Source organism: Salminus brasiliensis, chromosome 11, assembly GCF_030463535.1.
Source record: "Salminus brasiliensis chromosome 11, fSalBra1.hap2, whole genome shotgun sequence".
Classification (NCBI taxonomy): Eukaryota; Metazoa; Chordata; class Actinopteri; order Characiformes; family Bryconidae; genus Salminus; species Salminus brasiliensis.
Genome location: NC_132888.1, coordinates 23,029,045 through 23,046,115, shown reverse-complemented (window position 1 = coordinate 23,046,115; position 17,071 = coordinate 23,029,045). Strand labels below are relative to the sequence as shown.

At 43.8% G+C, this 17,071-nt stretch overlaps 2 protein-coding genes across 2 annotated transcripts; one reads left to right on the top strand and one right to left on the bottom strand.

Annotated features, from left to right (window-relative positions):
* clptm1 (CLPTM1 regulator of GABA type A receptor forward trafficking) lies at positions 1 to 11,000 on the top strand. The gene is made up of 14 exons (XM_072692235.1): positions 1 to 80; positions 3,186 to 3,319; positions 4,361 to 4,484; positions 5,203 to 5,361; positions 5,673 to 5,790; positions 5,877 to 5,962; positions 6,275 to 6,395; positions 6,498 to 6,742; positions 6,853 to 6,946; positions 7,550 to 7,740; positions 7,844 to 7,939; positions 8,029 to 8,164; positions 8,551 to 8,718; positions 9,561 to 11,000. Exons 1-14 carry the CDS (start codon positions 27 to 29, stop codon positions 9,743 to 9,745), a joined length of 1,911 nt encoding a protein of 636 aa, XP_072548336.1. The 5' UTR covers positions 1 to 26; the 3' UTR covers positions 9,746 to 11,000.
* Positions 11,001 to 15,612: 4,612 nt separating this feature from the next.
* mos (v-mos Moloney murine sarcoma viral oncogene homolog) lies at positions 15,613 to 16,768 on the bottom strand. The gene has a single exon (XM_072691246.1). It carries the CDS (start codon positions 16,703 to 16,705, stop codon positions 15,680 to 15,682), a length of 1,026 nt encoding a protein of 341 aa, XP_072547347.1. The 5' UTR covers positions 16,706 to 16,768; the 3' UTR covers positions 15,613 to 15,679.
* Positions 16,769 to 17,071: the final 303 nt, after the last annotated feature.

Sequence of the window (17,071 nt, the reverse complement as noted above, 5' to 3'; positions counted from 1 at the left end):
TACAGTGTGCGACAGAGGCAGGTAAGATGGCGGCGCAGGAGACCGAAGCAACACAGCAGTCGACCGTGAGTAACGGCGAGGTAAGAAAAACAGCAACAGCGCTGTCGGCATGCCCGACGGGTCCTGCTGTTTCGGGACAGCCTCTTTACTTTTTCTGCGCGCGCGTGAGGTGCTTTCCCCCGCTCCTCTGCTGTGTGGCTGAGCGGAGACTGAAGCCGGTCAGCATCTCCGACCCCCGGCGCTCCGGCGCTCCGGCGCTCTCTGGACTCTGAAGCTAAAGGCTAACGAAGGGGAACTAGTCACGCTAGTCTCGCAGTCTCTACCCCGTTACTTTACACCACACGATAGAAAGCCGGCTCTAAAGCTCCCCGCAGTTTGTTTATGTCTGGCTGTCGGTCGAGGCATTTTCTCTGGAGGGGCTTCGGGTTGGCCCGTCGCTAGCGTAGCTGAGAGCTAGCTAGCTAATAGGCTCTGTCATTCTCCAGCCTAATGACTAGCGGGTCTGAGGAGTGATGGTGAGGCTTGCTCGCTGACTAACCTACCGACCAGCACTCAACACCCTCACTGTGTCTTGTGTCCCTCTTTGGTCAGATTCGTGGGTTATCTCAGTATTTACGAGCAGAATGGTGTTTCGGTGGGCCGGAGGCACTTAGCTAGCACTAGCACTAGCCCTAGCAGACTAGCTCAGCTGGCTAACAAATCGGTTAATCTAGCTATCTTGTCACGGCCAATCATTAACGTTAGAGCTTGATGGGTTATTTCGCCTAGCTCACCGTTTCGGAGGCTTTTGTGGCCCAACCATGGCTACTTAGCTAAGTCCTTGGGCTCTTATGTAATCGTAATATGGTCCCTTCACCAATTTATATCGAGGTTTAAATCCAGGAGCAGCGTCGTGATTTGGCTTAGTAGCATCGACCTCCACATCTCGCTGATATTGTCTGAACTGAAGGAGTGGATCTGAGCCCTGAAGCAACACGTGTTTACTCATTGACTCTTAGTTATCTAGTGTTGGAGAGGCGAGTTTCTTATGCCTGTGTGTTTCATCATCCCTCAAACAGTGGGGATGTGATGGGCAGGCACCTATAAACTGGGTTTATAGGCAGTGTCTGAAAGGTACCCTACATTTCTTCTCTGCTCCTGATCGATGGCTGTGTGGGAGTCTTGCAGAGTCATAAACACTAAATATAGAAAATTGGCTTTACGGTAGATGTTAGTCACTGTCCTGGTTGGGAGTGTAAATGCTAATGGCATTGTGTGAGACAGACTGAGACAGACTGACCTTTGCCCTCCAGGAACTGCTGGGGTTATCAGGCCTGTTTCTCAACTCATAGCAGTCAGGGTACCGTAAGGATAAGTAGGTGTATATGTGGATGCAGCTCCAGACACCCCTTCTGATTAGTGGGAACGCTGGGGCACGCATAGCTTGCATAAGCATCAGCTAGATGGGGGGGTTGGGGGGGTATAAAGCCTCCTAGAATTGGGCTGTGGAGTGATGAGGCTCCATCCAGTACCTTTGGGATGAGTTGGACTGGTGATCGTGATCCGCAACTGATCACAAGTTCCTGATCCTACTGATGTATGCAATCTATTTCTCACAGCAATGTTTCAATAGCCTTGTGTAATTATCATTATAACTTTTTAATGTTGTACTGTCAGATTTGTTTCCAGCCAATATATGCAGGTGCCTGGTTAAATGTTTGCAAATCAATTTTTACATTTGTTCCAAAGGAAGTGGTGGAGCTCCCATTCCCACACCACACGCTACTGTTTGAGAGCTTTCCACTCTTTCCACAGTCACGTTTTGACTCCTGCGAGCCTGGAGTCAAAAAAATCATCTGGGATCTGTTTCGTTAAATCTGTGTTTATTTTGGTCAGTTATAGTTGAGTGAGTTTTAGAGCAGAGTTCGCAGAGTTCCCAGATTTCCCAGATTGTGGAGCGGCAGAGATCGTCACATGTCTGGTGTTTATCTGGTTAAGGAGACGTGTGACTCAAATATTGACCTCCAGCATGACCAGCGGGCAGTCGTGATGCTTTATAGGGTTTTATTTCTGTTAGTAGGAATCTGCATATAAGTATCATCTCCATGTTGGAATTAGGACTGGGTGATACAGTAAAATTACTATTTCACGATACATTTAATCACATTCTTAAAATCTGCTGTTCAGATACTCTCACATACTGAATACAGTGATTTTTGTCAACATCTGCTGCGCTTTATCTAATTGAGCCACTCTAATTACACTGTCAGTAATGAAACCTGCAGCTGATCAGTGTTTATTAAGGACCAGCAATATCCTCTATATGCTAAGAAAAGCGCATGGTGAATCACCATAACAAAATGTACCACTCTATATTGTCCAGCTCTAGTCTAAAGGTAAATGCTTAAATTAACTTTGGATAGATGGAGTGATGCTGGATCACTACACCAAAATAACTTCTCTATTATAATAATAATAATAATAATAATAGCATTTGAAACTCGATCAGCTCAAAGAAATCCAGTATATAGTTGCATGTAATGCTTTTGTAGTTTAGATTTAGTCACCATTTCTACTTTTTATGTTTGTGTTGGCATCAATATTGCCTTGGTAGATGACCATCAGATAATGTGTATAGCCCAGAGTTATCATAGCTTTGCATGTGTAATTATTATGTGGTTATACAATCTGTTAAATCAAAGATCTTGATCTACTTGTAACCAGGGGTCCCCTGGTCACAACATTTTGGCTACTACAATGTGGTCTCTTGAAAGATTTTTGGTACTGAAGCATGCTTGTTAATTCTACATACAGTATATACCATTACATATTTCCTCTCCTGCCAGTTTCCAGTGTGAATTTTTGAAATTCATTGGCTTGGTGGCTTGAGTGGCCGGTATGAGTTTTTTATGTAAATATGTCTTGTCAATATTTAGTAACGTATAAGCGCACAGTTGTAAATCTATTTTAAATTTTACAAAATCTTACCAAATATTTGCATGTTATTTGGCTAGGTGTTGCTGCTTTGCGGTTTCCCTTGCGGTCATCATTGAAAAAATTAATGAATACAAATAAAGTTGTCTAGCTTTCTGCTAACATGTTAGAAAAGTGTGGAACCAGTTTTGGAGTTTAGGGACTAAATCTTATAGATCTTCAGAAGTTCGGGTTTAGTTTTATTAATCCGTAGGTTTGATTTGTTTGGGCAGGTGAGCAGTAATGGGGCTGCTGCTTCTGACCAGGTTGTGCAGACTGATGCGACTGCACAGGACCCTCAGCAGCAGCCACAACAGCAGCAGCAGCAACCCAATGCCTGGCAAGTCATTAAAGGTGTCCTCTTTAGGTAAGTGCAGTAAACCTGGATCTTACTCCTGTGAAACCTAAATGGATTTGTGCTGGGTCAATTCCAGTAAATTCAGTATCCCCAGTGCTGTCTGTCATCTGCGATGCGACATGACATGCTGGTTCAAACCTTCGCTTGTAGTCCTTTTAAGTAAACCATTACACCTTCAGTTCGGCCTTAAACCGCATATCATACTCGGTGGCCTGTCACCTTCTATTGTGATCTTTTGCGTGGAGGCTGACTAGAGGTGACGTTCAGCCAGTGATCTCAAGAGGTACGTTTAGGAGCAGTAATTGCTGTCAGGGGACTTGGTTAATATTTGAAATAGTTGCAGCACAGCCGGTTCCCAGAGGACTCCTGGTAAATAAAAGGAGTTTTCTTATAAAATCTATTCTGAAAACATCTAGAATCATGTAGAAGCATGTTTTTGTATTACTACTAATATTATGTGCTGCTCCTTCATCAGGTCTTCTCTGTGTAGTCTTTAGATCACAAATAAGGGAGGTTTACGCACGTGGTTGTGTATACACACGTTATGCAGAATAGCCTAGTATTCTAGGGTGTGTCATGTAAACACCGTTTTCCAGGTATAGAATTCCTGATAAGATCATAGACTTTGCACCTGCTAGAACAGGTGAGATCTTCCTTCTAATCTTGGGGAGTATGAGTAGTGTTAGACGAGTACTTCCACATTGAATAAACAGATTAAAGGACTGTTAAACTTAATTAGCACAGTATTTGCTAGTTGAGCATGTTAAGTGCTGCCTAAGTCAGAAGGATTTGTCAGCCTTGTCATTGTTAAGCATCTTGCGAATTGCTTGGCTGATTATGATTGATAGTTTTCCCCAATCACAGGATTGTGCTTAATCACAAAATTGTGCTTAATTCCTTGTTTTCATTACATGTAAATGTCAGACTCTGAATGCTACTTGTACTGATAATGTTTACCAGACTTAATTTACAGATTTACTAACTGTAAAAGTGTGATAAAGTCTGGATCCAATCAAGAGTTCTCCTGATGTTTGCTTGTGCACTACCCAGGATCTTCATCATATGGGCCATCAGCAGCTGGTTCCGCAGAGGCCCATCAACCCCCGACCCCAACACCCCTGCAGGCGCTCCCCGAGTGCCTAGCCGCAACCTCTTTCCCAAGGACACTCTAATGGTACTTAACGCTGAAGATTCTCATAAATCAGTTCTCAAAGTGGGGTCCATGCATAGCCAGGGGGTCCAATATGAACTTTGTCTTTAGCCCAAAAAAAACCCCAATGTTGTTCCAGTCTGGTTTTGGTGAGAGCAGTGACAGTAGGCTGAAGATCTGTCTAAAGGTTCTAGCAAACCTTGCTACAGCTATATCTGATTACAAAAGCCTCAAAGCCCCCTGATTACACCAGCAAAACAAAAGAACATCTGCACAAGAATGAGAAGAACAACCTCCAGGAAAACATGTTTGGCATTGTTCGCAACTGATCAATGCTAGAAGCCACATATCACTAGAGAAGAGCCCAGCTCAACTAATAAATATGCTGGGAGACATTTGAGTAAAATGCCATTTTAATTATCTTAAAATAAAAACAAAATGTGGATGAGAGTCGGATGTGGGGAGAGTTTCTAAGTACGGAATGTTTGGGAGCCTGTAATAGAAATGATTAGCACAGTCCAGTGCTCACAGACCTATCCCATGCTTTTGTTGTACTATGCCTCCCATCAGGTAGTCAATGTTCTATGATATATGGTGACTGTACTGTAGTACTTGAAGTTGTGGAGTTGAATAGAGTAAAACATAAATATAGAGTCTGTTAAAGATTTTATATACTGACATTGTGTTCACACAGATATTCGAAGGCATACAACTAATATCATCTTTCCTCTTTTCTTTCTAGGATCTTTATGTGTATATCTCTGAGAATGAAGTATTTTCAGATTTCAACAACACAGAGGCCCTGTTCTGGTTCCAGAGGGACTTGGTTTATGGAGACTGGACAACAGGAGAGGCAGGGGATGGCTGCTATGAGCATTACCAGGAACTGGACACCCCTGAGGTAAGCTTTTTGTGGGAAATGGCGCCCAAACTAGTCATTAAGAAAGCTTTTTGGTGAGTTAAGAATAAATGCTATTACTTAAGATCAGTGCATGTGTGTTTAAATAAATATATGCATATGATCTATTCAATATATATTGAATAATATATGAATATAATCTATTCAATATGTCTATATGCTATACACACAGCTTGATAAAATCAACCCACCCTCCTTATGATAGAAGTCCCCATAAGGCATGAATATGATTTGAGCCTTTAAATGATGCAGTCAGAGCAGACAAATTAAATTTCTGTGGGTTTCTGGTGTAGAGCGTGCAGCAGAATGGATCTCTGTACATCCATGTCTACTTCACCAAGAGCGGCTTTCACCCGGACCCTAAACGCAAGGGCCAGTATCGCAGGCTGGCCACTGTCCACACCACTCGCAGTAAGTCAGCCCCACCAGAGTTTATTTTTGGCCTCAGTATCATTGATCTGCATGATACTCACTGCTTCTGTTAACAACCATGACAGTGATGAACAAGTTCAAGCGGCGGAAGTTCCTCAAGACCAAGAACTTGCTGACAGGAGAGACCGAGGCTGATCCGGAGATGATCAAGGTTGGTCAACATTTGCTTTGTGTTTACTCCATCTGTCCTCAGCAGTGTTTTTTTTATAACTGTTGATGTTTGCCTCCTGTTGGATGGTTTTATAGCCCACTCTCCATAAATCTGTTTGGAATAGCCCTCATTATGGTGAGGCCTTGGAACACGCAAATTGCGTCCGCATGGATAGGCTGGAATGGGACTGTGGGATAGTTACCCATTAGAACATGCACTGCTGAAGTTGTTGTAGGAATGAGGCTGTAAGAAGTATGGAGTAGAAGAGTATACTGAATGTTTTGTCTGGTGTTCGTGTCCGTTTGGTCACAGCGGGCAGAGAGTCATGGCCCTGTGGAGATCATTTCACACTGGCACCCCAACCTAACAATCAACATGGTGGATGATCACACAGCCTGGGTAAAGGGCTCCGTGCCCCCACCCCTGGACCAACGTGAGTACCTGGGGAGGCCCTAATATACTTGATAAGATGTTGCTACGGTTTATTTAACCTTTTTGTATTAAATCTTGGCTCTGTCATCGTTCTCTCTCTTAGATGTGAAGTTTGATGCAGTGAGTGGTGATTACTACCCCATTGTTTACTTCAACGACTACTGGAACCTCCAGAAGGATTACTACCCCATAAACGATACTCTGAAGACGCTTCCGCTACGACTCACCTACTGCCCCCTTTCCCTTTGGCGATGGCAACTATACGCTGCCCAGAACGCCCGCTCCCCTTGGAACTTCCTGGGCGAGGACACGTACGAGCAATCCGACGAGGATCAGGATTCCGTTAAGGTCTTAACTTTTAAACTTTTAAACTTTTTGTTCACAAAACAGTTATGCTGTCTCTCTGTGTTCTGCTGCAAAAATTCTGAATGCATCACGACGGATATTTTGTTCAACAGGTGGCATTGCTGGAGACCAACCCCTACCTACTGGGCCTGACCATTGTGGTCTCAATTGTCCACAGCATCTTCGAGTTCCTGGCCTTCAAGAACGGTGAGTTTAACATGCTGACTTCAGCACATGTGACTATGCATTATTTTCTTGTATGAATTCTTCATATTCTGTACTCTTTTAACTGGTGTTCTGTCTATCTAGGTTGTTTTTAAGTGTTTTATTTTGCATTAAACATGCAAGGCAACTCATGGACCTGACCAGTCACTCACTTGTTGGTTTGTAAGGGTTGTCCGCGATATACTTGCTGTTAATTACGGCCTTTAAATGATCCGCAGCAGAAACATGAGCAGCATTTATTACACCAAGAGCTAGGTGGTGATCAGAGCGAAACATCTCCATACCAACACAAACTGCCTTTATTAATTACTACTTCTGATTTAACATAAAAAGCTGCTGTTTTTTTTATAAATACGGCTCAGCAGACTGTACCATTGTTTAACTTTGGGAAACCCGAGTCTGCTGTTGACGCATGGACGCACCACGTTAACTCCTGAAGATGTGGACATGCATGCACTCTAAAGAGCATAGGTTGTGTGGGCAGTGAGGTCATGCCCATGTAGTGAAGAGTTAGAGAATAGTGCCCTTTGGTACTTTGCTAGCTTCTGGTGCTTTGCGTCAGTGCTGTCTGATATCTCTTTTCAGATATCCAGTTTTGGAACAGTCGTCAGTCTCTGGAAGGGCTCTCTGTGCGCTCCATCATATTCGGAGTGTTCCAGTCGCTGGTGGTGCTCCTCTACATTCTGGACAACGAGACCAACTTTGTGGTGCAGGTCAGCGTCTTCATCGGGCTGCTAATTGACTTCTGGAAGATCACCAAAGTCATGGACGTGAGGGTGAGGAGCAAAAGCCAGTTTTATTCATTCCCATTAAAGACCAGTTTGGACTGTGGTCAGAACTGCTTTAATCTCCTGATCCTGGATTTCTTTTTCTTTTCAGCTGGACAGGGAGAATAAGATTGCAGGAATATTCCCACGATTGGTATTCAAAGACAAGTCCACATATGTTGAATCCTCAACCAAAATCTATGACGATGTGAGTATGCACACACATGCAGTCATTTGGAGTCAAATATTGCAGTGTTTTATAAGCCTCACACTTTTTTGTGTCTGCTTTTTGTCTAGATGGCCTTTAAGTACCTGTCCTGGCTGCTGTACCCACTCTTTGGGTGCTATGCTGTTTACAGCTTAATCTATGTAGAGCACAAAGGCTGGTACTCATGGGTGCTCAGCATGCTCTATGGGTTTTTGTTAACATTTGGTGAGTGCTGATTTTATTTTGTATTTCAGAGCTTGCTTGACGCACCTTCATGCCTGCACATCAACATAGTTTACTTGCAGTCTCTCAAATTAACAAATCCTAACTTGTACACTAAGACTAACATTAGCTAGTTTGTTGTGTAGCTATTTTTCCTAGTTTCCTAGTTGTAGGAAAGCTTGACATGACTGTAAAATATAATATAAAATGTTGTCTCCCATGTTTTATCTTTTTTTTTTAAATTATTTTTAAACACTGATACTGTAGGATTGCCTTAACTGAGAAGAATGTGTGTAAAGCACCCTTCAGCTAGGCAGTTTTTTAAAAAGAAAGACGGTCATAAAGCTTTTACCCATTGTGTGACTGGACATTGTGTGTCTGTTTTGCAGGTTTCATCACCATGACACCACAGCTCTTCATCAACTATAAGATGAAGTCAGTGGCACATCTTCCATGGAGAATGCTCACCTATAAGGCACTGAACACATTCATAGATGACCTATTTGCCTTTGTGATCAAAATGCCCATGATGTACAGAATAGGCTGTCTCCGAGATGGTACGTATGGGTTCTTCATCAGCACTCAGTCAGTTCTCTTACGTGACCTGACCATATTTGACTGTGTATATATCAAATTTTAGTTGGCATGCAGTCCTAATGCCTGAAGTTATCTTGAGACACTCTAGAAGAACTATTTGAGAACTACTTTTTGCCTTGTTCCTTCCCAAGCTAAAGTTAGCATTTCAATCATATCCATCAGAAACGTTTTGCTACAGGTTTACTTGGTGAAACTAATCCTTCTGTTGGGAAAAGAAAGCCAGTGAAAATATGTGAATGTTAGTGGGACAAAGCTAGTCGTTTTCCTGTATGTAGGACAACCATGCTCAACCAGACTTGTTGGATTTTCTCTTTTGGGTGGTCAGAGTGGGGGGGCGGGATCTCTTTCCAGATAGATTTCCAGTTTCCGTAATGTAGTGGTTCTCAAACTGAGGGACGATCCCTTGTAATTTATATCACAACATTTTGTTTGGCTTTAGGGCTTAATAAAAATACTGCGACAATGTAGACCACATACTTCTCTATGCTTCCTCAAACCGCCATAGTGTCCTGCTGTTTCCCACTTTTTTCAAGAGTTTGGAGTCTTGGGTGCATCGCGTTTGCCAGAAACGGTGACAATCTTGCCATGCCGGCTTGAGGGTTGCAACAGCAAGCAAACCCCACACCTCATCTGATTAAGTGTGGAGGCCACTTCTGGTCTGCTGTTTAGAGACCCACTGTCCTCAAACTACTTTCGAGCTAATCTGGAAGTCCTGATTAGTTCATACTGACCACTGTAGATGCCTGTTGACTGCTGTGCTTTCGGCCTGTTTTCACTAAAGCCTAATTTCATTCCCCAACAGACGTTGTGTTCTTCATCTACCTGTACCAGAGGTGGATCTACAGAGTGGATCCCAACCGCGTCAACGAGTTCGGCACGAGCGGAATGGACCACAGTAAGGAAAACTCAGCCCAGGCAGCAGAGGGAGAGACAGCAGCCCCCGCCGCCATCACAGATAAACCAGAGGAGGAGAAGAAAAATGATTAACCCCATTTTAACGCCTTCCTCGCCCCTTTCCCTCATGTCTGCAGGAAGATGTATTCACACATCTTCAAGGCTGAGTTAATGTCTAATTGTCAGGGAAGTGAACTGGAAAAATGGTATTCTGTAAATGGACACTGCGAGAGAATTTCAGTTCAACTTTCCTCTTTTTTTTTTGTCTTTTTTTTTTTTCCATATGAGATCTGCAGAAACAAACACGAATCTCATTTAATGTAGACTTAATATTTTTCAATCTCCCATTATACGGTCAAGGTGAAGTAAAAAAAAAAAAAAAAAAAAGTGGTGTACTGTATTGTAAATTTTTGGGTTGGTTAACACTACTACTCTGAAGGTTTAGGTGATGAGTACACAGGCAAGTCCCATTGTGGATGGGCTGTGGATTACAGTACATATCTCCATATTTTTATGTAGGAGAGGGAGACTAAAAAGAAGCCAAGTATAAGCTTGCTTTTTTTTTTTTTTTTTTTTTTTTCCTCTGTGGATTCCTTGTTCATTTTTTTCCATTCCATTCGTGAACATGAGCGTGGGTGAGTAGTGTCAGAGGAAGCGGCTGAACCTCTGCTAACACTGCCCACAGGAGACTGAGTTCCCTTTTTGTTTTCTTGTTTTTTTTTTAATGGTTGATGTTCCAAACTTGAAAAACAAAAAACAGCCTTGTAGGTATTAATATAAAGATATATTAATATAATTAATAATGGTGATCATGATCATGCAATTTGTTTTTCAGACTTTTTTTTTTTCCCCCTTCTTCTCCCCCCTTTCCTCCCCTCTCTTTTCTATGTCCTAAAACTGTACAGTGACCGCTTGTAAAATCTAATTGTGCTGATGTCAACCTGTCTAGCAATAGCTAAAATGCCAGTCTTCTGGCCAAGGACTTTGGATTTTCTTTCCCCTGACCCCACCCCACCCCACCCCACCAGTGGTTGCATTCACACTCCTCCTCCAAAGCAGGACCATAATCTCACGTCGAGTACAGCTGCAGGGTTTGTTGTGTGCAAGACGTACGTAGTGCAGTCCGAGCGTCTGACGGACGGAAGGCCTTGTGTCTTGCTCTTTTCTGTTTCCCCGAGTTGATTTGGCTTTTATTTTGGTACATGAAACTTTGATCACTCATGGTTTATAGTAAAATGTAAGTGCAGTTTAAAGATCTAATGCAGAGCTTGTGTTATTTGACTGTGTCCTGAGCGGGTCCTGTTAATGTGGAACAGTAATTTTGCTTTAAAAAAAAAAATAAAAAATAGGTGGACCATTTTAAGCTACATGTCAGAACATGGGTCTGAAGTAATGTGGAAACGGACAGCAGGGGAAACAATGTGTACTTTAATGCGGTGTATGGACCGATCTACAAAGCTTAGTTTCTATATTTGATTTGGCCTGATTTTATAGCCGTGTGGAGGTATGTGCTGGTTAGCGCTATATGCGTATTTACTAAGGCAAGAAAACCCTATTTCTTTTTTTTTTTTTTTTTTTTTTTTTAAGCTATTAAGTCTAAAGCCCTTTTCCAGATCATTCCCATAACTCCAAAGTCAACAACATGCCTGTATTAGCAGCTCTGGGTCTAAAGCAGATTTCTGCATAACAGAAATGAGTGGGATTTTTAAATTATTGTGCAGTGCTGTAAACAAGTGTTCCAAACTCAACATTTTGTCCTGTGTACCTGTTTGTCCCACGTCACGGGATCCTCTGAATTACAAGATTACGTTGAAATATGAATTTTGCTACATGTAAGCTAACACGTCTGTGCCTGAACTGATGTCATAAAACTTAAAAAAGAAAAAAAAATAATAATCAAACAACCCAACATGCTTTGTCAAATGCATCAACTCTGACACCCAGGTTACACCCTCCCACACACACACACACACACATTTTTACACTTGACCTCTAGCTAATTAATATTTACTTCACCTTGAGTTCTTTTCAGAATGCTTTTCTATGTTTTCCGCAGTCAATAATTTAAACGGTCCCAAAAAACGCACCCTGCAACCTGCCTACCTGCCTTTTGGATCTTTGCCTTAGCAATGGTAGTAAGTGGAGCTACTCGGATAGGGGCAGTATACCCCTAATGAGGTGCGGGAAGTGTGCAGCCAAAGCTGAACACCCTGAGAAATGGCCTGTTTTCTTAGCTTTGGTTCTGTGTGAGCTGAAGTGCTTTGCATTGAATTGTAGATCACAAACCAGCCAGCATTATCGAAGAGTTAGTGAAGCTTTTGGGGTAGTAGAGTATTGGTAGAGTACCTGATGTTATTTGATAGTGATGATAATGCACTTTCTGGACTTTTTTTGAGCTACCGTTTTAATCACGCAGGAGTGTTGGCTTGCTTTTGGCATGGATAGAGCAGTATTTGTGTTCAAATTGATTGACAACCTTATAATTCAGTGGGTTCGATAATATTTACACAGTAATACACAGTACCAAAAGTAGCAGTGCTTTTGAGAATGCTTTCTAATATGGGCACCACTCACTTCGGCCATCACCAAAAACATGGGCCGCAGGATGGGAATTAAAGAAGCTCAACACCTAAAAAAAATTAAAACACAAGCCCAAGTTTTTGTCGTTCTCTCAAGAACTTAAATATCAGTCAATGGCATCTTTACAGCAGCATAATGTGTTTTGGGCAGGAGGATGCAAGCATTCAAGTGCTAATAGGTCCGATACAAGAGATACAGGCTTTGAAATACAGCATATAGGGCACAGAACGTCCACAGCTGACCTGTTTCTGATAGTTTTGGTGTCGCTTGAGGTAACAAGTGTCCAGATACGTTAGAAGAGGTTCTTTTTTTTTATGAAAATTTGAACCTGTGTATTTAAAATGTGCTAACAATAATAAGGATGATTATGATGATTATGAAAATACATGCTTTGCCTCTCTGTGAAACTGTATGGATAACATATATGAACATTTTTATATAATAAGGATAAATGATGCAGAATGTTGTGTACAAAACACACAACTCCTGTAATTCCAATGTGCACTTCTGAAAGATACACGAGGCATGAGGTTCATTCATGAGGCCTTGGTGATGGGATAGGGGTGTTCTACCAGGCCCTCACATATTTCTATTTTCTTTTTTCATTTGAATTGTGCCCTAAAAAGAGACAAAATGAGGCGTAAAGAAATCTACACTAGGAGTACCTCAGCCAGTTGGACATCCATGTTTAAAATAATAATAATAATAATAATAATAATACTTTGAAGAGAGGAATAATGAATCATGCAAGATTAAGCTTCGTTTTGGACTGCGCCCCCCTCTGGCCTCTGATCTGGATACTACGATCACTGGGTGGAGTCCCCGGAGGGCCCACATGCTGAATACGAGCACTGTAATTTTACTGCTCTTTCACACTTTAATGGTCTAAATAAGTTCATTATGTATCTCGTTATCACAGAACTTTTTTCCAAATTATGTCAAGATAAGAAACTTCCTTTTTTTTTTTAAATATGATAAATGTTTAAAAAGTTCTACCAGATACATTTTCTCAAGAAAAAAAATGTGTAGCGATAACAAAAATAAATCAGCTTATTTTAAGATTACAAGAAAAATGTTTGAGTTATGATGTGATAAAAAATCATATTTTTAAAATTGTATCTGGAAGTGCTAAAAAAAACCTGTTGAATATTAAACTCCATTAACCCTGGGTTGGTATACAATGTGGGTACTTTTCCCATTGGCCCAACTGTATGCAGAAACAGTGAATACAGCATGGAGTCCTCACTGAAATGGACCGTTTTCCTTAAAGGTGAGTTTAAACATTTCTGGGTGAATCCTGTGCGGACCATGTGCTGCTCTAAAATAGGGGTCTGAGCATGTGATCACATCATTACTGCAACACAAAAATCTGATGATCATCTCATTACTGCAACAAATCGACAGACATCAAAAACCGCTGTTTCAAGTTTACAGGGTTACAATGTTAAACACATCCAACAGGTACTTCTAGATTAGAAACTCATGTCATCAAAACAAGCCAAAATAAACGAGTAATAGAGAAATGTGGTTTTCATCACGTTCAAAGATGTTTGCACAGGTATTAGGTGTAGTCCTGAACTACACAGCATTCTGAATGAAGATTCCCCAGTGAAAGGACCAGGTGGACCAGGACTAGGCTTAATCCCTGTCTGGGAATCTCCAAATATGCTTTAATGTCTTTCTTAGAAAATAGCCGGTCATGCTTGACGTTGTGAGGAGGTTAGAAAACCAGAGCAGACTCTACCTGCTGAGGAGTTTGAGGTCCTTTGGAGTGCAGGGAGCACTCCTGAGGACGTTCTTCGACACAGTGGTGGCATCTGCCATCTTTTATGGAGTGGTCTGCTGGGGCAGTAGCATCTCGACGGCAGATAAGAAGAGACTGGACAAACTCATAAGGAGGGCCGGCTCTGTCCTGGGGTGTTTCTTAGACCCAGTGCAGGTGGTGGGAGACAGGAGGATGACAACCAAGCTGGCATCCATGCTGGAGAACAGCTCCCACCCCATGCATGAGACTCTGGCAGCACTGGGCAGCTCCTTTAGCGACAGGCTGCTTCACCCCAAGTGTGTGAAGGAGCGGTATCGCAGGTCCTTCCTTCCTGCTGCTGTCAGACTACACAACCAGCACTGCTCCCAGAGGACCACATACACACACGCTTAACTACACACACATGTTCAGAGAATACTATGTGCAATATCCCCCCCCCCCGCCCATGTGCAATTAAGAGTCTTTTGCTGTAAATAACATTGTTATTGCTCTTTTAATTCTTATTTATATTGTGTTTATAGTGTAAATTATTTTTCCAAATTTTTGTAACAGTGTCTTGCTATCCCTTTCTGCTGTTACACTGAGAATTTCCCCACTGCGGGACTAATAAAGGACTATCTTATCTTATCTCTTATCTTAGAAAAGGGCCATGGAGAGAGCGATGGGAATTCCACAGCACAAGACCCACTCTTGCCCAACATCTGCATGACTTCTGTGCTCATGTGCGCAGGTGAAACACTGGTAGCAAAATTACAGTGTCTGAGACTTCTGCCTAGGAGGATTTGTGCCTCCCCTGATGTCCCACATCAGTCTTCGGCCCTGTTGTAAGATTATAATGGTGTAGGTCACAAAACGATATGTGGAGCTGGACTTCTGGCTAGGAATTACTACTTCTTAATAAAATAAAAACATTTAATGTGGATTTATTACTGGTAAAATACATGGATGAGTGAGATTCATGTAAATCAGTGGTAACTTATGAGTAGCTAAAACTACTTGGCAGATATTTCATCTCTACAGCCACGGCTTAAAGGTTCGAGAACCTTAGTTGAAGGTTAGTTGGCGGTTTGATCCCCTGAACCGGCAGGATATGACTGAAGTGCTCTTGAGAAAGGCATCTAACCCCCAGCTGCTCCTCCGGCGCTGCCCACCACCCTGTGCTCAAGGTGCTGGAGGCCCAGATTCCTGCAGAGCTTTTCCTAGTCCAGCACACCTACATTTACATTTACTGCATTTAGCTGATGCTCTTATCCAGAGCGACTTACAAGGTTACTGGTATTACAGAGGCGGGCCAATGTAGTGTTAGGAGTCTGGCCCAAGGCCTCTTACTGGTGTAGCGCAGCATAGTCACCCAGACCGGGAATCGAACCCTGGTCTCCCACATGGTGCAATAGCTCACTGGCAGGTAGTGGTGTTATCTGTTGCGCCACACCTGATCCAAGTCACCTGTTCATCACCAGGTTTAGGTCTGTTGGAGCACATGGCATAAGCTGGCATAACATGGCATATGGGCATTTCTCTTACTGTTGAATAAAGCAGATACACATTTTAGAAAAAAAAAAACCACACGTTTTAATTAAATCTTTCTGAAATCCTAAAACTACACATGTATTTACAAATCATATTTAAGCTCTTTTCCACAATATTTACATTATTACAGTAAACGAGGAGACATAAGATCGTTAAAACAGAAGATCAGATATCTGCTCCAGGCCTGAGAGGAGCTCCTCGGCGCTGGGGCGCAGGTCTGGCTCTGCGCTCCAGCAGCGGCTCACCAGCTCTCTACACGCGCGCCCCCCGGCGGACCGACGAAACACGTCCTTGTCCAGCTCCGGCCGCAGACCGTACGCGACCACGGCGTAGATGACATACTGCCGGTCGCCCTGGTAGGGGATCTCGCGCGTAAGCAGCTGCCACAGCGTGACCCCGAACGAGTATATGTCGGCGCGCGCCGTTACGCGCTCGCCCTTGAGCAGCTCGGGCGCGCGGTGCGTGTACGTGCCGCCGATTTCGCTGGCACGCGCCTCGCGGTCACGCCCAAGCTGCAGTGAGCAGCCGAAGTCGGCGAGTTTGCACACGCCGGCGCGCGACACCAGCACGTTGGCAGGTTTCAGGTCCAGGTGCGCGACGCCGTGCGCGTGCAGGTGGAGGAGCGCGCGCGAGACGTCCGACGCGTAGCGCACGCACAGGGCGGAAGGCAGCGGCTCCGCGCCGTAGATCACCTGCTGCAGGCTGACGTCACCCGCGAACTCCATCACGATCGTGCCCACGCGCCCTCGCACCTCCTCCTCCTCGGCCCCCTCCTCCCCCGCGCGCGCCCAAGTCGTCGGCGTCATCGTCGTGGCAGCGATCACGCGCACCAGGTTGTCGTGGCGCAGGTGCGCCGCGTTCAGCTCGGCCCAGAAGCTCTGGCGCGAGGCCAGCTTGTTCTTCGCGCGCCGCACGCGCTTCACCGCCACCGTTTCGCCGAAGTACGTGCCTTTGAACACCAGGCCGAAGCCCCCCGAGCCGATGGGCTCCAGCTCGCGCAGCTCGCGCCACTGGACTGCGGACGACCAGAGTCTGCGCGCGAGCTTGCCGTGGGAGGCGGCGTGAGGCACGCGCAGGGTCACTGCGCCGGCGTGCCTGCTCAGCGGACTGCTGAGGGTCTCGAGGTCGAGGCCGAAGCCCCGCGGCAGCAGGCGGGTGACGGGGATGGGCGACGGCATGGCGGAGAAGAGTGCACTGAGCTGCACGCGCCTTCAAACATTTTGGATTTGCCGCTTTCATGTCACGTGAGCGCTTTTGTAGGAGTCATGTGACTGCTTACCGCTCAGGTGCGGGACTCGGTGAGCAGGGGGTGTGTCTCTGCAGGAGCTCCAGGAGAGGTGGGCTGGGGGAACTCCTCTGATTATTAAATAATTCAATAACTATCACTAAAATATTACTGATAAAACAGAACAGAGCTCATATTCTACAGTAGTTTTATATTGCACTGACCCCATACACTCTGTCTACACTTCAGACCCTTATTATTATTATTATTAATTAATTAATTAATTAATTAATTAATATAATATTTTTAATGTTAATGT